General features: G+C 38.5%; 1 protein-coding gene across 8 annotated transcripts in view; it reads left to right on the top strand.

Annotated features, from left to right (window-relative positions):
- The window catches only part of Enox1 (ecto-NOX disulfide-thiol exchanger 1), a 552,470-nt gene that overhangs the window by 317,881 nt on the left and 210,873 nt on the right, over positions 1-23,716 (top strand). For 5 of the 8 annotated variants that reach the window (XM_013506965.1, XM_013506964.1, XM_005409058.2 and 2 more), the window contains 2 exons: positions 20,240-20,383; positions 21,195-21,332. In XM_013506965.1, the coding sequence (XP_013362419.1) occupies positions 20,240-20,383; positions 21,195-21,332 (282 nt within the window). Of the gene's footprint in view, positions 1-7,731; positions 7,865-12,395; positions 12,477-20,239; positions 20,384-21,194; positions 21,333-23,716 lie in introns of those variants that run through there. The other 3 variants (XM_005409064.2, XM_005409068.2, XM_013506967.1) reach the window with 3 other exon arrangements.

Below are 23,716 nucleotides of genomic sequence, written 5' to 3'. Positions count from 1 at the left end.
TGTTCATCAGTAGAGTAAAGCCCATTAGGATTAATGTTCTCTATCCTCACCATTATGAACTCTAGACTGTATAGTAACTTTCTTCTAAGAGTCTTGTCATCTTCATGTTATTGACTGTTTTTGCAACTCATCAATAGGAAGGCTATTGTATAGTTCCTCCCTGTCACTAAAGGTTGTGAACAGAGACCTGCCATTTCTGTACTAGTTTAATTAAAGCATTATAAATCTGCCCTCTGTGACTTTACTTGAAGCCCTCTCAAGTTATACAATATTTTGTGTATTGTTTTAGTCTCTTGGATAATGAATTCTGGAGATTCTTTTTTTATACTGTAAAGAAACATGCTTTATTTTCTTTCTACTAAAATGATCTCTTGTATTCTCTGAATGGTAGACCCTAGTTTTAGCATTTCATGAGTTGGTAAGTGCATGTTTATATTGCCAAGACTTCCCTAATCTTTTCAGACTCTTATAAAGAGGCTCACTTTAGTTTTCTAGTTGATAAACCACCATCTTTATGTAAAAAAACATTGTACTTAGGAAGCATGAGTTTAAATCCCTTGACATTTTTCTAAAAACAGTATTTTAAAGAATAAAACTACCATTGTCATTATATACACACAGAGACCAGTATGATCTGAATAACTTCACTAAAATTTGAAATAGAGAGGCAGCTCCATCCTTTCAAAACCTCCAATGCTCTCTGGGGATTTCACACGTTTGTATTCCCCATCCCAGCCTGAGCTGCCTGCCACTTCCCCCACCCTCTCTCTTTCCACTGAGATTTTTTTTATCCTTTGAGACTCGGCCCATATTCTGCTGCTTGTAGTGTTTCCCTGATACCTGAGATAAAAATAACATATTTCATCTCCCTTAAGCACACAGTTCTATAATAACCACTTTGCTTTAATATTATCTGCTTCAACATCAAGTGACTGATCACCACCATATTATGGAGACCCATCATTTTATGAGTGGAAGTAGTAAATAATTAGTAGCAGAATTTTGCTTTTTAACTACCATGTTAAAAAATGCTTAACAAAAGCTTCCAAAATACCAACACCATGTGGACATTTTCTCTGTTTTTAAAACAGAAACAAGGTAGGTAGGTGGTATGAGTACTGTTAGTTTATTTTTTTAAGCCTATGAGTCATAATTAGCACTATGCATTTCCAAAGTCCAGGCAAGGCATCATTTTTAATGGATGATATTAAAAAGAACTAACAGGTGGTTGCAGTGGTCAGTGGCTGGCTAGAGGAGAGAGGTGGCAATAGGCAATCACCAGAGGAACTGCCTTCTCATAGTTCTTCTTTTTCAGCTGTGCATGGCGATGTCATTTGGGCTCATGAACTAGAGAGGCAGTGCACATTATGCTGCAAAAGAGAATGTCCAGATTGCCAGCCTATGTTTGCCTGCTGGACCATACTACCTCTTAACACTGTGCAGAGTCATGGTAGAGGAGTCTCCCAACCGGCAATGTGACAGGGGGGTCCTGTATTTCATGCTGCACTAGGTCATAGGCTTCCTGACCAAAGCAACATACTCCATCAAATTTCTTCCTTTAATTTCTACTTTTAGAATAGCCACAGTAGAAAATAAAGGACACCAGACCAAGTAACCAGACCAGTCCTTATTTTGACTCTACATGATGTGTGCAGGGTATTATGCTGAGGTTACTAAATTCAAATTGCCCTTTCCCTCAAAATGTCTGGAAAACTAGCTGAAGAGGAAACACAAATACATAAATATCCAAAGAAATAAATAACCACACACATAAAAAGTGAGACATGTTAGGGAAATATAGAACACTATTGGACAGAATGCAGCTGTGCCATGATTCAGAATACAAACCTAAGTTTTGCTCAGTCTGTAGCATCAAAACATTATATTGTTATTTGTTGATATATGACTCAGTAAATTAACCATTTTAGGCTTGTTCTAAGCAGTAATACCAGTGAAATCCTAGAATTTTGTTTTAGCATATTTCTTTATAACATATATTAGGTTGAACTATAAGAAACTGCCAATATTTGACCATTTTTTAAATCCACAGAAACACCAATTTCACATGCCTCAAAGCAAATATGACTATTAAAAATTAAAATCATGATTTGGGGATCCACATGAAGTCCTCTGACATACCACCCTTGGGGAACTCTGGAGTTTGCAGGAGTAAGAATTGATCTTGTGAGGTATGTTAGAGGGGGACTTCTTGATGCAAGCCTAGACGGAGCGAGGCTTGGAGAAGTGAAGGAGGAGCAGACTCAAGGGACAGCCGTGGGCTGAGGTGTGTAGAGGGCAGAGTGCACCACCCATCAGAAAGGAAAACTGAACGACCGGCTTGCCTCCTTTGATGTCAGTTCTCAACCCTTGCATTTATCTGGGAAGCATGTTTTCAAAGTGCATAATCACAGTCTTAAGATTTCTCTGAAAACTACTATCTTATTTTTACTAAGACCTAGAGCAGAGTCCAGCATTCCTGTCACGGAGTGTGTGGCTGTCACCTGAGTGACTGTGTTGGCAACAGTTCTGTCAAGTTAGTGCAGTGGCGTGAATACAACTCCAAGAAGACAGCTGCGTGAGCTATCAAATCCCGTGAAGGCTCTACCACCAAGGTTAGCAAACAACGTGGTAGACACTCCCTCCAGTTCATTCTAGAAATCCCTTGGCCATTGCTGTGGACATCTTTATATCTTTCTGGCCTATTCCTACTGCTAAGTCTCTGGCCTCGGGCCTTTGTCCTTTCCAAGTGCAAGTAATGGGTAACCACCCAGCACATTCCTCAGAGCTTACTTATGAGAGTATATTAAAGGTCAGTTTCCCAGGATCAGTTTCAGTGGCTGCTATACCCCTATTAGGCCCTAGCTTAGCCCTGTTGGAGGTGTGTTCCAGCAGAGAGCAGTAAGACATCTGGTCAATGGGCCGTGGAACAACATAAACTCTAGTTTTTGGAACAAAAAGAAAGCAACTGAGTTATAATGTGTGGAAAATCAGTGTAAGTGCCATAGGTAGTGCAAGTATGTCCTCATTACTTTTAGAATTAGCTGTAATTTACAAAATTATGGTCATGGTTTATTATTTCCTTATATTTAAAAAGAATCAGTAAGTAAGTATACATATATGCTGGGGGTTGTTTCTCATCAGTAGTATTTATTCATGTGAAGAGCTTTACAAAAAATAGTAGCACTCAATTTGCTTAGTACATACTCATTGACAGCTAGCTTTAAATAGCATGCTGTTACATATTTTAAGTGTCCTGAGTTCCATGGGAATGATGCTCCTTTAAGAATATAGGATATCTGGAAAATTAATGAACAGGAAGAACTTGTTACATACTGGAATTCTAACAACCTCTGCTTGCTAAAACTTTTTTTGTTTTATATTTGGTCTTTGTTGTTACATAATCATTACTGTTCATATCAGAAAAGTGCCTAAGGTGATCAAAAGCACCCATGTAATCCTGGGATCTGGTACCCATTCAACCAACAGGAAGTACGGCTGTTCCCTGTTTTCTCACAAAACCACAACAGAAGCCCACAACTCATCAAAAAGGATAGACTGACTTTCTTCTAACATTCTAAATGAACACAGCACAAACAGGTTTTTCTTTTTGGTTATTTGGATAGGGCGTTGCTATGTAGTTCAGGCTGGCCTCCTGAGTACTGGGATTACAGGCCTATGCTACCATGCCCAACAGGTTTTTCAAGTCACAGCTATCTCTATACTTTGTCGTACAAAGAGGGCATATTTCTATGAGGGCATAGCTGATTATGATATCGTAGACATGTCAGTTTTATAACAAGTAATGCAAGGTCTAGTATTTTGAAAATGAAATGCTGGGAAAAGTTTTTAAGACCTAAAACTAATAGCTGGGAAGGGTATGAGTATGCTGGTTTTTTAAGAAAGGCAGATGAGAGCGTTATTAAACTCATAGCACCATTGTGCAGAAGGTACAGACGTTTCCTATATACCTCCCACCCTTAGACACATATGACCTCGCTGTTATGAATTCCTCCACCAGAGGTACATCTACTCTGTGAACTGACATGGACACATCATCATCCAAACTCCATAGTGTGTATGCATTTTAATGAGAATTGTTACTCCTGGTGAAATTATATTTTATTTCCTTAATGGTACAGTGTATTTCATGTGCCTGAGTCATCTTACCTTTTTGTGTGTTTGTACTTTAAAATATAGTTTTTATTATTGTATTATTATCTAGGTATTGTGAGGCCAGCACACCATGAGGCCACTTTAAAAGAGACAGTTACTCAGTTCCCAAGAGGAGGGGAGTGCACAGCATGCTGTACCAGTGGGCTGGACATATCCTGGGTGACAGACTTCGTATCAAGGGAGAGGAGATGTGAGGAATTGTGAGCGGGCAAGAGCCGTTCTGTGGCTTATTCATGAAAGCAGGTGGGCTTAGGGTGGGCTAGTTCAAATAGTTTAAGCAAGCTCTGGAGTAAAGGAATGACTCCAGCCATTTGATTCAGGGCTCTGGGATGATTAGCACAGAAGACTCTTGGCTCAGTATGTGAGCATCATGTAAAGAAAGTGGTTGGTGGTAGGCTCCAGTTGGTTGATCCTTTTTAAGGCAGCCTCCAGGCAGTTGCTTGCTGTCTCTGGGAATTGGCCAGCCTTGGGAGGGCCAGTCTCTCCAGTGCCTGGAAGGCCTAGATTTCAAGCAGCAGAAATACAGAAAATAAAATGGTGTAATCAACATAGTATGTATATGAGTGCATCTATGCATCCACATATACTCATTCACAATCATTATTCATGAACTTGAGTGTGTGTGGGAGAGAGGGTTTGTATATATGCTAAGTACCAGGCACTGCTTTTGCTGATAGAGATTTAGCAAGAAAAACATTTGAGAGTTTAAAATAAGCCTGCCCTCATGGAAGACTAACTTATCAAAGAAATAGCTATGTGCTGTATAATCTTGGATATGGAGAAATCCTATGGACAAAAACAAGGCTGGTGGAAGGACAAAGATATCCCAAATCGTTATATCAGACAGACAATAGTGAAGTCCTCCACTAGGAGGACATCTCCCCACAGCAGGGATTGGTAAGGTAGTGGACCATTTTACAGGCATCTGCAGAGACCATGTGCACAGTGACCAAGTGAAGATCAAGGTCATGGTTGGCAGGCTAAGGAAGAGTAACAAGCCCTGGGCTCCAGGAGAGGAGGAACCTATAAGAAATGAGGTTGTACAAGTGCCCAGGAGCCTAACTGTGAAGAGCTTCACCAACCACCTGAGACTGGTGGGAAGCTGTTCATATGTTTCTATGATGGACACTGAAGCCCTGTGAAGCCATCTGAAGATGAGAATTAAGCTTTAGACTCAATACAAATTGAGTAGCTATTACCTATTCTGTTTTCTCCACTATTACATTTTTTGATCATTTGAGATGCCTTAGTTTGTAAGTGGAGAAGCTCAATAACTTTCTCTCCAAAGGTCTACGTTTAGAAGTTATTTTTACAGTCTGAAACAAATCAAACAAATAAAAACATCTCCCTATAGTGTGAAAGGACAGCTTTACATCATGACTGAAAATGACTTTCTGTGCCATTGAATTGTCTAGCATATACATGGCATTTAAATAAAACAGAATACAATTTTTAAAATTGCCACAGTTCTCTGAACCTAGGAGAAGAAATAAAGAGCTGTGAATAATCAACAATTTACTTTTATTTTCTATTAAATCGTAGTGTTTTTGCATCAGTATCGTTTACTGAATATAAAGTAAAATCTACCCACACTCCACTTAGTATAAGAGCGCCCACAAAGAAAACCTCATTTCAAATCTAATTGTGGACATTGTTCCTTCATTAAAAATTCATGGGGTTTGTGAATGTGTCACATAAGTACTGGCATCTCCATTATTTCCCCAGCTCCTTTCCCACTACCAGTTCTGACCAGAATTTTAAAACACCCATACATAGAAAGGTGTTCTGTGAAGAACAACAACAAAATGAGAAAAATGAAATGGAGAAAGAAAATAAATTATGAATGTAAATACAGAGCAGTTGAACAGATACACTGCAGTTTCCTGGTTATATTTCGTATGTATAGGAGAGGGACAGGGCAAACAGCCCTCCACAAAACTTTCTGTCTTCATATTACTGTTAACTTCTTCCTCTCAGCAGTTTTTAAATGTGTTAGTAACTAGCAGCAGATGTTTTGTTTCAGGTAAAGGGAAGAAACTGAAGCCTTCACTTTTGGCCTGTACAGCTTCTGTCCTGGTGGTGCTCCCCTTCTACTACATTAGTCAGACCGAAATAATGTGCTGCTGCTAATACTGTGATGGGTGTTTGCTGAAGTGGACAAGCAGTGCCAAGCAGTTAAATACTTTGGTTCGGCTCCATGTTGAGCCCCATTTATATTTTATGTGTTTTTATTGATTTGCCTGGAGAGCATGCAAATATGATCATACACAGCTTCGTGCAACAATGTATCACACACATAAGGATGGTTCCCTGAAATTGTACTGGAGCTAAAAAACTCCTGTCATATAGTGTACAGTCATCCTGAGGTCGAAGCACAAGACCTTATTCACATGTGTGCAGCAAAGCTGGTGTAAACAAACTTGCACTGCCAGCCATATAAAAACAGAGCACATGCAAAGGTGCATAGTATGTAACACTCTGCTTCTAATTGTCATCTGGGGTACACTAAGAAGATCACTGCAAATCAGTATGCCGTACATGCCAGCAGCAGCCTCATGCATCTCATGTTTTCCACGTCTCTTGTTTGCTTCAAGAGGTCACCTTGGGTTACTGATCTAGTCTGTCTAGGTTCAGGAAGTCACGATGTTCACATGAGGATAAAAATTGCCTAGCAATGTATTTCTCAGAATATGTCCCTGTCATTAAGCCACAGAGGCCTGTAACGAAACTCATGGATAGCATAAAATATGTCTGTGTAACAGTATATAACAAGCTGTGATCACCTGGCCTGGGGGATATATACTCTTTTGGACTACATATGTAAATTTACAGTGACTATTAATATATAGCAGAAATCACATTTTTCTCCTCCTATCAACTTATATTTTGGGATTTAGCTCAGCAAGGAACTTGAAAATTCAGAAGCAACTTCCCCTCAGTACAACTCTTATTAGAAGAATGCAATTATGACCTCCATTTTATTCTCCATCACATTTTTTTGTATTAATTCCCATTTTCTCTTTAATTTCCTACCCCTCTTTAAGTGTCCTGCTTATCTCCTTGGTTCCCGAGCATGCGGTGTAGCAGCAGAAGGTCCCGGTCCATTGCTCTGAATTCCAGGTGCTGGACTGACATCAGGGGTGCCCTGCAGGTCTTTCTTTTGTGACCTCCAGACTACAGAAGTTCATAAACTGAACTGGGGATGCTGTTGGCGCACTCCCACCACACGGAGGCTCAAACAGCCTCATTCATTATTTTATTCTCATGTGTACCAAAAATGAATTAAGGTATCAAACTGGTAAAAAAAAAAAAATAAAAAACAAAACAAAACAGAAAGACTGGCATGTGGATTCCAGGGGTAACAGCTGCTCTGAAGATGTGCTCTGGAGGCTGCCTTCAGTGAGATTGTGCTGCTGTTGTGGTAGAGGGTTATTGAGTAAGGAGAGGTAAGGGTCCTCCTAAAGCAATCCAGATTCTAACTGTCCAAATATCTGACAGTGCTGCCAGTAATGTTCCATTCCTTTCAGTTTCTCCGAAAGGCATTGCATGTTAGCCCCTCCAGTGACTCGTGAGATGAGAACTGGAATTGGAAAGTGGAAAGGCTTAGGAAACTGACCCACGGGGAACCTATGACAGGAGCCCTCCACTGGGATGCAAATCATGCTGCCAAACCACTTTGCACACTTCACAGGTAAGGCAGAGAGAGTGAGGCCCCTAGATAGCTCTCAGGATTTCATTTTATCTTTACTGGGAATGAAAAAGTAGCTGCCACAATGGGTGATGGTTCTAACAAGCATAGAGTGAGATTTTGATGTAACCTTGTCACACAATAACTAACACAGAGCCTCTCTTTCCTTGCTTCTGTAACTCCTGTTCACTTTTGAGGTTGAAGGGAGAACTGAATTCCAGGCCCCTGCCATGTAGCTGGCTGCCAGTGTAACAAGGTAGATTATGTTAGAGACACAAGTAGGATGGAAAAAGAGTTAAGATGTGATATATATGTTCAACACCACATGATGAATGTAATCATTATGTACTGCAAATGTATACTAATAAATTTATAAAAACAAGGGAATAAAACCATGGAGTATAGAAAGAGGTTCTGCCAAATGGAGATGAGGTAAGGAAGAGGAATAGCAGCCTGATCCTGCCCCCAGGGCAGGGAGGACAGTCCAGGGAGTCCTTGATGGGGATGCTTACACACTGTTCCTCCCTAAGTCTCCGCTCAAAGCACCAGTGTACTCTCAAGATGTACATGTGGGCAAACTTAAGCCCAAGTTGGGCTATAGGTCAAGCCTAAGCTGTTACTTTATGAGTTTGTTCCCTCTCTTTTTTCTCTAAATGCACAAATATTACCTGGACCTTAAGAAAAAGGTGCTTCTTGATAAAGCACAGGTCTTGAACTGTTTGTAGCAGTGATTTCAGCTGCTTCACTCAGGTTGCTTCCCTTGGCTACTTGTAGGACTAAAGAAGAGGCTGCAGGAAGACTGGCTGCGTAAGGGCCATGTACAGATACAACAACGCTACAGGTTCTGACGCCTTACACCGTGGCTCTGCCTGCCTCTGCCAGATGTCTCCTGGCACATGGTGGTATTTTTCCTGCAAGCAACTCTGGCTTCATTTTGCTTACTGCTCATGACTCATCCTGCTGGTTTCAGGCTGCTTTTCTCTTTTGAGGGGTGGGAAGGAAAGTGTGTCTTAGAGTATTTCCTGTACAAGCCCAACAATACACAAAAAAGTAGTTTTATACAGAATCTAGATTCTTTTTTTTTTTTTTTTTTTTGAATAGGCACATTCCTAAGAGTAATCTGCCACACCATACCAAGTTCAAGCCTATTAGTGCTTTTCAATTTTTTTGTTTCTCCACTACAAATTCCTTAAGGACATGGTCTGTGTGTTGTGCACATTATATTCTTAGGACCAGGCACAATGACCTGTATATGGGAAGCATTTAATAAAGATCCATGGGGATGATGGGCTGGGGATTTAGCTCAGCAGCACAGCACCTGCCTGGCAAGTGCAAAGTTATGAGTTTGATCCCCGGTACCAGAAAAAAAAAAAACAAAAAAGATCCATTAAGTGAATGCATCCTTGGGAGGATTGAACTAACCTTTATCCCAGCCTTCTCTGTCTTTACAGCCAGTGAAGCCCAGAAAGGAGAGGGAATGCCATTTCCCTTTTAGTTACTAGACTTTTGCTTTGCTTCAACTCATTACATGTATTAGTTTAAATTAAATTTTCCTTATATAATTAGTTTCTATCTTGCTAACCTATGTGATGACTATTCACAGGTTGAAAACAATCATGATATTATATTTCTGTGCCAAGTTTTACACCAGAAAAAGGTGTAAGTTAAGGTATAGATGAGAGTGGAGGCAAAAAGCTGGGGTGATTGGGTAGGAGTAGGTTGAATGAAGACAGTCACCCTGTTGATGTGGATATTCTCATTAAGAGATTATACTGTAGGAAGTCTAGAAATAATGGGGCATTTTGTTTTAGATTAATTATGTGTTTTGCTGTTATATTTACCTTATTTTTACCTATTAATAAAACTCTGTTGTAGAGACTGTATCAGGTTGATATGTTGGATAGGTACAGGAATACATAGCTACTTCATTGGTGAAAGCAATAAAACCATTATCCTAACTGCCATAATAATAATTGCTGGTGAATATTTGGAGTTGACAACTACTACAATTTCCAAATGCCATCACTTCATTAAATGCTTAAACACTCATAGTTGCTGATCATTTTCTAAAGTCACTGTTCTACAGTAAAAGTTGTCTTTAACATACCATGATATTTAGAATTACTCCAGAATAAGAAAATCAGGGGACTTGAAGAACAGATCTTTTTCATTAAGTCTAGAAAGGAAGAGATGTGATAATGCTAGTGAGAATTCTTCTAAAATATTTGTTTATGTTGAAATTAAGCCATGTAGATATGAAAATAATAAACTAGGATAGCAATAGCAATATTCCGTAATTCCCACAAAACACATTCAGCATAATTTCTTTTTTATAAATCATAAAACCATAAATAAATATGATTACTTTAAGCAACATGAAAGTGCATTCAGTACATGGGCCAGATGTCTTTCCCTCATATCTGTGTTTTTTAAATTCAGTGTTTGCTCGCTTTTCCTCTGCCTTCCACCAGGATATTTAAATAATTTGTGAATAAACTCCTAGAGACGACATTTGGCCTTGAACTGAGTTTGTTAAATGAGAAAGAGCTTCATGTCACATGTAGTGGGCCAGATAAAGACGGAGAGCCTTAAGACTTGTGTAGCCAGTGGCAGCTTTACCTTTGGAGGCTTCTCCCTGTATCATGTCAAGCATATGAAATGCATTCACAGTTGACAATCAGTATAATTTTGTCCGTGTGAATTTTGGATATGATTTTTATAAGTTTGTTTTTGAAATAACTTGCCTATAAGTTACTCCTTTCATCTGAAACAAGCTCTGATTTCTTCATCATTGTGCAGACTCAGGAATTTCTGCACAGTGAGAAAGCCCACTTACAAATGATTTTCAGCTATAATGATATTTATCTGAATACTAAGCTTGGAACAGTCATAATACAGAATTCATAGATACTTAAATAATTATTTTAGATAGCATACTTTTCTTTGTACATTAGCACAAAATATTGTCAGGTCTCCTGTGTTATTGCAGACTTCTACAGCCTGAGCACCTACCTGCCTGATAATACAGCCACAGTTAGAGAAACAGGCTGCTTTCCAGCAGCAGATAGGTCCTTTGGTCCTGAAGACCAGTAGGGAAAGGGATTGTATCCAAGGAGTTTAATCCTCAAAAATGTCACCCCTTGTGCAGAAGGATTTCTAAGTGGCATTTGTAAGAGTCAAATGTCTCCTCCTCTTGACAGCTGGAGTGGGAGTGTTAATAGGATGGGGTAGGAGTGAGGGGGACTTTGCAACTTTTTATAGAAACCTGAGACCAAGATGTAGAGAGACTATTGAAGGAGTTGGAGCTGTATCAGGGTTTAATAGTGACCTCCATCCTGTTTTTGGTGCTGGAGCCTTACCATTAGCATTTATTCCCTACAATCACCATGTGTCACTACCCTTCTTAGGATCCTCGGCCACCTAAAGCAGCTAGAACATAAGCATCTTCTCCAAGAAAGAACTAGGGCCTTCCCTCTGTAGTCTTCTGACTTATATGTGCTCCTGGAGCGTAAAACCACCACTCTGTGCCACTCAGTCTGCCTCCAGTGTCAGAAAGCTGCGGGCTTTGGACCATGCAGGCCTTTCTCTCCTGGCCATTAGTGCCCCTCCTCTTCAGTCCTGCTGAACACGACCAGTAGCACCAAAGGTTTGACCCAGTTCTTCAGGGCACTCCCTGCCATGCTACAAGCTTCCAGTTGGATGTTGGGCTGTAGACTAAAGTGCCTCGGGCTCTTGTGCCCCAGAAGCCCTCTCTATCCCTCACAGGAGGCAAATCTACACCATTTGTTAGGCTCAGAGAGGTGAAAAGGAACACCTCAAGGGTCCTTGCTCCCTGGTTACAGAGAAGAACAGGGACTATAGGTGGTCATTTAGAGAAAGAGAAAGCAAGGTCTTTGGCCCGCAGCAACACACTGGGGATGGAGGTGTCCTGCAGGGTCCGTATGTCCTGCCAGGCAGCTTGGCTGTAGGGCTGATGCTTTATTTATTGAATTGCTATGGCATCGTTAAGAGCACAGTAATTTAAAGAGTAACGAATATGTTCTTTGTGCTCTACTAGAAGAAATGTTAAACAGGATGAGCTGCTGGTTCAGACTGGTCTGGTCAGATCTGGATTTTATTGCAAAGAGATTTTCAAGGCACTGCCCTGGGCCTTTGGGAAATAGATAACTCATTTACCAGAGTCTGCCGTGATTCAAGGGTCAGTTATTTAACCATAATAATTAAAATGTTTTATTTTGTAGCTTAATATGTTTCCCATGTTGGGTCCAGGTGTAGATGAGTACATAATAAAAAAAAAAAGCTGAGCACAAAACAGCACAAATAATATAATAATAACATTGTCTCTTTTCCCTTATATAAGAAGTAATAATGTTTTCAGAAATTGCTTTGTGTGTATTACTGTATCCAAAAGTACCAGAATTTAACCAGCATTTATTTTCTATACTGTGCAGGCATAAAAGTGGTATTCTCTGGTTTCCAGCCATGTTCGTGATTTAAAGAATTTACCTCTTTGAAGCCTGGAACCCACCTGAAGTCCAGTGCCAGGGCCATTACTCTCTATCTTAACAGGGCCCTTTCCTCTTTTCTTTTTCTCAGCAGCCTGTAGCTTTGTCAGGTGAGCTTTTCTTTGATTGCAGAATTCTGTTTAGTGCTTTGTCTACTCTGGGGAACTTTCTGAATGTGAACAGAAAGAGAACAGAGTGTAAACTCAGGATTTAGCAGTGGAGGAGGTAGTTACCTATGTCCTCATTAACTTTCTTTTATTTTTAAATTTTGTATTAACTTTCATAAATGTGTTTATAGCTAACTAGATGGTAATTGAGCCTCTATAACTGTCTCTCAGGGGTAGAAGAGTTGCTTTCCCAAGGCCACACATCACCATAGGAGTAGGACTTGAAGACAGAATTCAGATTTAGGTCTCTTCTACTCGAGGTAAAGGCTCACCGGAAGGAGAACTTGTGAATTTAATGACTATTCGAAACAGTGGGTGGCCCCACCCATCAGCCATCAGCTGAATCTAGACAGTCACCCATCAGAAACCTTTCTGGAGACTTGTATATCTGGGGAAAGTTGGAATTGAGCTCTCAGGTTTCATCCAGTTCTGTAATCCTTGGTGATCTGTGAACCTGGGTGTGTTTGTCCTGAATCCTAGGAGCTTGCAAAAGCTTTAATTCAAGTAGGGCCCTTGTGGTACCAGCAGCGCCAAACAATAATAACTAACAGCAACTTAGTATAACAGGTAGTGTGCGTGACTGATTGACACCCACTAATGAGGGGAACAGGTTGAGCAATTACATTCTTCATCAATAGTCTTCATAGGACATATTACCCTTGCTACAAAATCAGAAATTATCTGAATGTGGAAGCATCTAAATTTGAAAACTGCCCCAAAGATAAAACTTACCGTCAGGAGCACCTAAGCCTTTTTTCCCCCTATTTTTAATGGAAAGAGAGATACTTTATCCTTAATGTCTGAGGACTGCTTTTATTATTTTGTTCAATCTAGAAATACAAAGTATAACCTTTTGCAAAAGCAGAGATTTCCTGAGAAAAAGAAACAGAGTTAGGTCATTTTTGAACATTTACATAAGTAGTAGCAAATATATTTTCCTTGTGTCAAAAAATTATTGGCTTTTCTCCTGGTCATTTCGCTCAGTTTCTCTTTTCCCCCTCTCCCTCTCTCTTCTCCTTCCTCCCTCTTCCTCCCTCTTTCTCTTCTCTCTCTCCCCCTCTGTCTCTCACTGTATCTCAGCATATCATGGATAAAAGCTTTTCATAGAAAAAAGATAATTTAAAGTTTAAAATTGGCTGCTATACAAAGTAGAAAAGTTAAAGATATACGGTAATCACAGGCCCATAATGGAATTGTGTGTTTGAGAAATGGGCAGATCGGCTTTTCATCCTCTGTGGTTCAAGCCAAATTGAAACTTTTTCCTTTCTTTCAAGGATTTCACTTCTTCAGTACTGCACGTATATGCCTTTGTCACAGTAATGTACTGCTGAATGGGTCTGGCGATGCAGTTATTTATAGATTTTGACTCATTCAAAGAGCAGCTGCAAGAAGACTCACAGAAGGAGACCGTGGCTATAACCTGTTCATGACCCTGTGGTGGCTACCAAGGAGGTGTGGAATCATAAATCTTAGCAGATGACTTGCTAAGTGCTCTGAGAGCTTATCTTGTAATCGGTGACAGACTTTTAAAAACATGCTTTTTCTTTGACACTGTAGAATTACCTGCATTCTAGTTTCCAAGAGATATATTCCCCTTTGTGTTAAGCGTCAAACCTCCAAGCTGGGGGATTGAATCCTGGAGGTGAACTTTTCTTTTGTTGCTCTCCCTTTACTACTTTCTTCTTTTCCTTATTTCTTCACCTTTACTTTACCTCCATCCTTCCATGCATACATTAATTTGAAAAGGCATTGATGTACAATATTTATATAGAATTTGAAATATTTTAATATTTTTATAGATATACTAATTATATATAGAGACAGGGCACCTGCCGTGTTTCGTACACTGAGCTTGCCAGCTGAATGCTACTGTGCACGGAGGACAAATCTCCTCACCCTGCGCTTAGGGTTTGACAGGTGATGGACTCCTGTACGCGAGTGACTGGTCAGAGTGCTATGGGAGCACGGAGGAGACTATATCTCTTTTTTCTTCTTGCCTTATAGGGAAAATTGACAAAATAGACTAGCAACACGGTCTCTCCTCTACTACGCTGTGATGTGACGTGTGTCAATTAGTGATGTCTAAGAAGAGTGCAGTGCTTCTCTAAGTATAGGATAAGAGGTTAGATATTAAAGAATACGTCTGTTCTCATGGATTTGACAGAAAGTGCTACAGCTTTTGCCCCTTCCTTCATCTGCACTGAGCTATGTCCTCTCTGTCTATACCATTTCCAAGAGGCGGCTTTTCTTTCCACCACCAACAAGGTGTTTTTTGGCTTTTTTAAAATAGATTTCCTACTATAGAGTGCTATGATGAGAAAGTCTTCATAACATGCCTGATGTAGATATTTTCTTCAAAACCTCAATCTTATTATTTCTGTCTAGTCAACAGATAGTGATCGTTATTAATTAATCAGTATCTCACATATTTAACAGAGTTATTAGACTTTATTGTATAGGAAGTATCTCCAGCACTCAAAAACTTACTTCCAAGCATTATGGAGCCGTTTGCACATTGCTGACATTCCTATGAGGAGACAGGAAAGATTCTCATTGTGTACTTTCAGTGAACTACATGGAATTCTGCTTCAGTTGTTCATCTTCTCCATAGTCTGCCTTGACTAAGGATGACCACAGCAGTCTCTTCTCGGTTGCCATCAAGGCATTCAACTTCTGTGTTCTCTTTTACGGAATTTTCCAGAATAATTTTACTCTGTTCCCAGACTTAGTTGGCAGATACCGTTCTCTCTAGGATCCTGTTTAGTCATACTGTGTGGTAACTAGAGCCTCTCTCAGTGTCGTTATGCTTGTGAAGAGATAATAGAGAATTTTAAAAAACAAATGAAAAACATAAAATTAAGCTTTTCTAATTGTTCCTCAGAAACTGGTCTGCGGAAACTTAGTTTACCATCATAGGAAGCGTAAATGTCTCCCTTATTATTCATAAACAGTTGTTTAAAAATCACGGCATTAGTATATAAGCAACATCTGTTTAATAATATTTTCTATTGTTATAATCTGTGGAACATTTCCATAACCTAAGAAGGTATCCTGTAGATTACATAAGGACCAAAGTTAGATATTTTCTTAGTGATAGAAGAGTGACCTTTGGATGGAGGATTTTTTTCTTTCCACTATAAACCATGGCAATACTAATGAAGAGTTCCTATAAAATAATAATGTTTCAGATATTACACAAAATAAGATCTCTTTGGAATTTGCTCTTTGTAAGACATTAATAAATCTGCTTCTCTAACTAAATATTTTGTTGTAATATATAAACAATACATTATTATATAATTTATATTTATTATAAAAATAAAAATTACATATTTGCTTATGTATGCATAAAAATTTTCTCAAAATCACATAAGAAATTGTTAATAGAGTTTACATCTGGGGAATAGTAGTATTGGGGGTAAGATGCCAGAGGGAGGATTTTTTTTCTTTCTACTATAAACCATGGTAATACTAATGAAGAGTTCCTATAAAATAATAATATTTCAGATATTACACAAAATAGAAGTATTTATTTCTGTAAATATATTAGAAATAATCTAATTTCTTAGGTCCATGTTTACTTCAACAAAATATTTACAGTTAGAGAAGCAGATTTATTAATGTCTTATAAAGAGCTAATTCCAAAGAGATCTTATTTTGTATAATATCTGAAACAGCTGGCCACAATATGAGCTTTGTAAATACATTTTTTATATAGATAGAACTACATATTAATATATGTGTGAAGAAAGAAAACAGCAAAACATTAATACTGGTAAGAGTGGTTATATGTGATTCTAGTTTTCCTTTTTTGCACCCTTATATTTTCCCTGTTTTTTACAGTGATCCTATTATTTACATTATTAAAAAGTGAGTTTGAAAAAAAATCTCCGATAAGCATCCCATTAAAAGTTTTGCCACCTTTAAAACTATAGCAATATGTAATTTTAAAATAAACCTGCCAACTGGTGTGACCTTATTGCTAGAAATACATTTATAAAAACATTGAGTACCTCAAGTCAGTTTGTCTTGAAGAAAATCAAATATAAATCTTAGAGAAATGTGCATAAAAACATATTATCTTTAGTAGGCTGATTCCTCTGTTTTATCTCTTTAAAAAATATGGTAATATATCCAAAACAGTATATAAGGATGTAATATGAAAATGAAGTCTCCCTCTGGCATCTTACCCCCAATACTACTATTCCCCAGATGTAAACTCACATAACTATTAATAATTTATGTGATTTTCAGAAAATTTTTATGCATATAAGCAAATATGTAATCTTTATTTTTAAATAAATGGGATCATATTATATATAAAAAACTATTTGTTCCATTGATATAGCCTAATATTGAACACAAGCATATCCTGTTTTTTAGTTACAAAGTTGGGAATGAGATTTTATATTTAAGTATCTCTTAATAAAGAACAGGTTCCATGTCCGTGAAGCCCTACATGAAGCATAGCATTATCCCTGGCATTTTGTACACCTGATTGTTTTATGATGATTATACCTCAGAAAAACACATCATAGAAGCTGCCAATTTCCTAATTGATCAAAAATTGCTTAAAAGATTTTGTAGTTACTTAGGAAAAAAAAAACCTTGTAGAGAAAAAAATTCATACAAATTTTAAGTGGTGTTTTGTTATCTTATAAAAGAATTGTGGAAGATGAAATATTTTGCTACAATTTGTGTGCCACAGAAAAGTAGGGCAACACTTACTTTTAGAAATATCAAGTGTTATTCACTGTTTTATAATTAATTACATAATTATCCACCAGAACACAAAGATCCCAGGGTACCTTAGTGGAAACACTATGCTTCCAAGTAAATAACAATAATTATCACCTTCTATATCCAAAGTGTTTTATTAGCTATAATTTTTTAACTCCACACATCTCTGTGTGTAAGTAAACATCATTAAGAATATTAATCTTTTCTGTAGTTCAAAAATAAGAAAACTAAGGCAGATAAATTGATTTGAATGATAAATTAAGCATTAGGGTTTTGAATCTTTTAAAGAGACAGATATTCAATAGACATAATAGATGTTAGTAGAATACAAAAATAAATTACCAGGTAGTAATTAATTACAAGTATAACCTTTTCTTTCAAGCATGTGATCAAATCAGTTTAACTTTTATAAACAGTGCATGGCAACCTTGAGACTGTTGGAAATGCCTAAGATGTGACAGAACTTACTTTAGAGCCACCATATAGGTGCCTTGTAGCTATATGAAGTTGTATGTCATTAAAACCACTGGGTTGGGAGATTGAAGTGATGTGATAGGCTGAATGTCACAGAGTTCAATTAGGGCATAAGCCAAGGTTTACAAACCACATCTTGCTAACACAGCGAGGGTTTTTTTCAATTAAGCAGTAACATTTTGTTAAGATGACCATGAAATGTGTCTAGAAGCTCTGGGCCTCTAGGACACTTGATGTTCCTTTATAGGACAGTAATCACTAAGGTAACAACTATCACAGAAAGAGACCAACGCAAGCTAATGCCAATCTTTAACATACTGTGGCAAAAACTCAAGGTGAAACACGGCCACTGAGACATAAGTCATAAAGCCTACAAAGTACAGTGAAGTTTTCTGCATAGCATTCTGGAACTGCAGACTCATTAGACCAGGAATAAAAAGGTGTGATTAATGTTCATTTGAAGGAGAATCTGAGCTAGAAGGAATCCAGCCAACTACACTTCATTTGTGGAGATAAGTAAGACAAATGGTGACCTTGCAATGATCTGAGACAGCTCTACTATGTGGCCATTTGAGGAAAGAATGAGCACATTCTAGCCTGGTTCTACCTTGGTGTCCTTGGGGTCCTGACATGTTTGGCAGTGCAGAAAGAAAAGTGCTTTGAGGTTTCATCGAAAAAGCATTGCTGGTGAACAGACAGCTACTGGGCAGACGTTTAGGTTAGCTTTGTATTTTTTATGCTGTTGTATTTATTTTATGTGGCAAGACTCCGCATGATGGTTCCCGTTGTCTAAGGTAATTGATGAACCACAGATAACCACTATCTGAACTCATTTAGGTAGTAGCTTAATGGCAAGGTATAAAATATGTGTTCTGATTATACTTTACTTTCAAAATTGGGTTTACTTACTACTGATAATGCATAATTGGGAAAAAATTCCCTGTTACTCACATTCTTCTCTTGTTAAAGGCTAGAGACTTTTTGAGACCATAAAAACCACTTGCTCATTATGCATCTATACTTGAAATATTGAAACCTGAGCTTCTCTTTGAATTAAACTTCTGCTCAACTGGCAGGAACCTGTTTTTGACATTACAGTGCTGAAGGGGTTACTGATTCTTGCACCTAAGACTCAGAGAGATAAAATAATATACCCTAAAAAGTTCAAACATGATGCTAAACATACTGACAGACTACCACATTTAATTCTAAAATTATAATCAGTGGAATCATGGTTTAGAAAAATTTGTAAATTTATACACAAGTAAGAATACTTAACTCACATTAAATCTACTTAAGATCAAACTTATCAGTCACTTATCTAGATCTTAAACTGGTAAAAATGCACTTAAAATATGAATGCCTTGGGGCTGGGGATTTAGCTTAGCGGCACAGTGCCTGCCTGGCAAGCGCGAGGTCGTGGGTTCGATTCCCGGTACCGGAAAAAAAAAAAAAAGAATGCCTGTTTTTGCATTTTTAAGAATTGAGAGAAGGCAGAGAAGCCTATATAGTGTGATAGAGAGGGACCCTTTGTAACTTTATTTAATGTTTCATTATCACATTTATTAGAAAAAAATCTTTAAGGGCCGGAGATACAGCTCAGCAGTACAGCGCCTGCCTGGCAAGCGTGAGGTCCTGAGTTTGATTTCCAGTACCCATAAAAAAAAAAGAGAGAGAGAGAGTCTTTTAAGAGTATAATAAAAAATATATATGTATGTATTTAAAATATATATTATGTATTTATATATAATACATAAAATATATTCTCTCTCTCTCTCTCTCTTTCTCTCTCTCTCTATATATATATGTAAAATTTCCAAGAAAAATTCAAGCCAAACATATTCAGCCATTTAGATGCACTTTTCCACAGAGTTCAGAAGACAAATGTTCTCTCTGCTCCTCCAATACCCTCCTCCCCAGCTTCTTTACAGAGAGCGCACTATTCTCCCCTCCTGCCTTTCTTATAACTGTTGTCATTTGGGTGCCTCCTTTTCCAGCCTAATGGTGAAAGGGTTCTTTCTCTATTCTTTCTCCTCCCAACTATTTTTCCTCTCTGAATACATTTCACAGATGACCGTCTTCCAAAATAAAAACATCAATTAATTTTTAACTTACAAAAAATCACATTTCGTCCACGCCTGCCCTCTGCATTGAGGCGCCACGCGTGGCAGAGGCTGCACGGGACTGATAAGCCTGTGTGTGAGGGCTGTTCCTCCAGAGCCCCGCTGCTGACACTCTGAGCCAGAGGGCTTCTTCCTGAGCCAGGCGCTGGGTGCGTTAAGGAGTTGGCCCCACATCTCACAGTACTTGGAGAGACTGAGCTACAAGATAGTCACGGAGGGACTGACAGCAAGCAGCTCTCCTTCTGTGCCCCACTGGAGGTTGTTCTTTGTGGTCCGTCTTTGCGTCTGAACGCGCAACACTTTGACCCACAGAGTTGTCTCTCAGTTAGCTGTTACGGATTCTCACCGTGCTCCTCTCTCCTTTTGCAGAGTCTGATGATCTCCAAGTGAACCCTCCACTTAGCCATCGAAGTACGCTTGCTCCCCAGGATGCTTGCAACTCAATGGTAGATGCAGGTGGAGCTGACAGTGTCACCCAGTGTCCCCAGGAGCTTCCACAGATGATGGCTGCAGGTAAACAGGGCATTTTAAGTTCTTACTGGAGAAGCTCAATCAGCTATGAAAATAGGCATCAAACCAGGAGTCAAAGCCCTAAAAAAACCTGGGGCTATGAAACTTATAAAATTGAAAAGCATTAAGTCAAATTTGCTATTGTTCTTTTTTTTGTACTATTTTTTTAAAAATTAAGAAATGCTGCTATTTTTTAGCTGTGTGTTATTGTTTTGAAATACTGATTGATTATCAGTGCTTATAAGAAGTACTTTAGAAAGTCACTCTAGGTGGACACTTGCATATCCTTAATGTAATTAAGGATTATATTAAAGAAGGATTATGTTACAAAGAAACACTTAAAAATTTCAATCAGGACCAGTACTACTGCTTGACAACTGCTTTCCTATTGGATAGTTAGAAGGCGTGCCTGGTTCGGAATTATACTTAGAAACAGACACATTTATTTATCTGTAGTCTACCAAGCCACTTACTCACTTTACTGGGAGGGTATTGCTGCTTTGCCTCTCGACCTTGTTTCTTAACCAGTGTTGTTTCCCTGGGAGAAGAAAGCGATCTTCACTTTTTTCGAGGGGTACCTCCTTAACAGCGTGCTGTATGCAATACAAACTACATGTCATTAAGTTTTCTCCCAGAAAATACTTGGAAACACTTTATGTTATGTCTGGAGAAAAATGTTGCTAAAGATTATAGTGCTTTTTGTGTGTGAGTTTTGGAAATGTGCTTAATGAAACCTCTAATCACTAGAAGCATGACTTTCTTTAAAGCGAAGCCCTTGCCTGTGGACTCTAAGTGGAGTTTGTTTTTCTCACAGCAGCCGATGGTTTGGGGAGTATAGCATTAGACACAACCCAGCTCAACATGTCTGTGACAGATCCCACAGCCTGGGCCACAGCCATGAACAACTTGGGCATGGTTCCCGTGGGGTTGCCTGGACAGCAGCTTGTGTCTGGTAAGCTTTTTCCTGGTTTCAAAGATGCTTGCAGCAGTGCCAGAGGGTGTGGGTGACAGGTGCCGGTAATCTCTCTGCACTGCGGGTGTTAAACATGCTCTTTGATTTGTAACTGGGGCATGTTTGGCAGCTTGTGCTGGGGATTCTTTTCCTCATCACCTTACTCCTCTGCCGGATCACGATTCTCAGAAGCAGGTGCTCTTGATGCTCTTGCTGCTCTTGCTATACGCCGTCTCTCTCCTTTTTTTTTTTGTTTTGTTTTGTTTTTTCTCCGGTACCGGGAACCGAACTCATGACCTTGCGCTTGTCAGGCAGGCGCTTTTGCCGCTGAGCTAAATCCCCAGCCCCCGTCTCTCTCCTTAATGCAGCATTGCTTAGCAAATAGAATGGATAATAGCTGCATTCCACTTGGCCACACTTGTCCACATAATTTATTCCATTTGACTGCAGTCTTCCATGTAAGACAAGCAGGATGCAAACTTGCACTGTTTCTCTGTTAATGTTTCTATTTTACTGAAAGGGAAACAGAAGAACAGGGCCTCAGTGACTTTCCCAGAATGGAAGTGGAAGATTTAGAAACTCAGCTCAGTTGATACTAAATTCTACACTTCTGTCCATCACACTTTGAAATAATAGTACACCACACTCAATAGATAACATGCTTAGAAATATCACCAAGTCCATGGTCATTTAAACATTTTTACCTCTTAATTTAAATTGTGTTATTAAAGATTTTGCATGTGCTTTGTAAAAGAGTGCTTTTGGAATAAATATATGACGCACATATGTGTGTCCTTGAGGAGCATGTCTCCCTAAATTAAGAATTTTTAAAAACAGCAACAGAAAATAAAAATAAAAATAATGTGTTGAATCAGTGTTAAGTAACGGTACAGACTAGTAATATGGTAGTTTTCAGATCAGTCACTAGGGCTCTAAAGGAAAATGTTTTCCAAAAGGTGAGGCTTGGACTCTATCTGGAGAAAGAAATAGGATTGATGTGTACACTCCTCACTCAGTGATCACTGAGGCACCGCTGTGGTGCCAGGGCTCTGGCAGGAAGCCTGGCCGCTGCTCTCTCAGGATGTGCAGTGGCGAGCTGGCGGTCTTTGTTGTAATAGCAGAAGTATGGTTTACTTTTAGCCGTCAGGTTAGGTGAGAGTGGATGCTGTGTTTTTGCACTGTTGTAAGTTTTGCCCGTAAATCCATGTATTTTGTGCTGAGTTGACCAAGCGTTTGTTTTCTTCTCCCTCCCCGCACCTTTTCTTCCTTTTCCTTCCCTTCCCTTTTCTCTTTCTTTTTGTCAATAATAGCCATAGGTGAAAAATTCTAACTTAGCTGTACAATATTATAGTATGTATACATGTAAATACTTATGCATATATGTGTATATGAATATTTATATGTGGATCTGTATACATATACATACATAAATATGTATGATTTCTTTTTTAACATAAGAAAAAATATAAGGAAGACAAAAAATGAAAGATAAAGGTTGAATTATGAAGCATTATAGTTAGGATATTTAATAAAATTCTTTAAAATATTATAACACCTGTACAGTTTTAGATTAATGTAAGTACATATACATACATGACATTTTCTGTGAGTTAGACATGTGCTTATCTAGGCCTTTTTCCTCAAAATTTCATCTGTTTACTTTGCTTGTTTTTTGTGGTGCTAGGGGTTGAACCCAGAACCTTGTAAGTGGTAGGTAAGCACTCTACCACTCAACTACACTTCTAGTCCCTAAAAAGCTGATCTAGACGATTACTTCTTTCTGATAACTCTAGTAAACATTTTTATTTTTCCATTCAAATTTTCCCAGATGCCTAATTAAAACATTTACACACCAAAAATGACTTTACTCATGTTTCACCTTCTTCTTCTCTCAGGAAATTTTATGCAACCTCTAGAGTAAACCAAAAACCTCAATAATTCATTACTTTTTCTTATGATTTTGAGTCTTCTGACATTTTAACCATGACCAATGTATGATTTTCCTAGCAACTTACCATGAAAAGAATTACAGCCCTTACAGCCCTACTCATTATAGAAGATTTACCGTATCAGTCCTGAATTACATTCTCTAGATCCTGTGTTAGACAAACTGCTTCAACTGATTTGGGGCCACTCAGATCTTTCTGGGCCTCCTTTCCTCGTTTCCACAGCCTAACAGTGTCACTGCATTTGGCTTTGTTCTCAGGCCAGCTGTGTTTGTTGGCTCCACATCAGGTCCAGTTCTGTTCTGTTGGGTTAGTGTTCATGTATTTTCTTTCAGTCTTTTTTCTATGCATATGTTTAAATCTTTTTGAATATAAAATTTTCTATTATGAAGTTTTGTTAACATTTAAACTATTTCACCACTTTATACTTCATATTAA

Source organism: Chinchilla lanigera, unplaced genomic scaffold, assembly GCF_000276665.1.
Source record: "Chinchilla lanigera isolate Chin_1 unplaced genomic scaffold, ChiLan1.0 scaffold00117, whole genome shotgun sequence".
Classification (NCBI taxonomy): Eukaryota; Metazoa; Chordata; class Mammalia; order Rodentia; family Chinchillidae; genus Chinchilla; species Chinchilla lanigera.
This window is presented reverse-complemented; position numbering and strand designations above follow the sequence as displayed.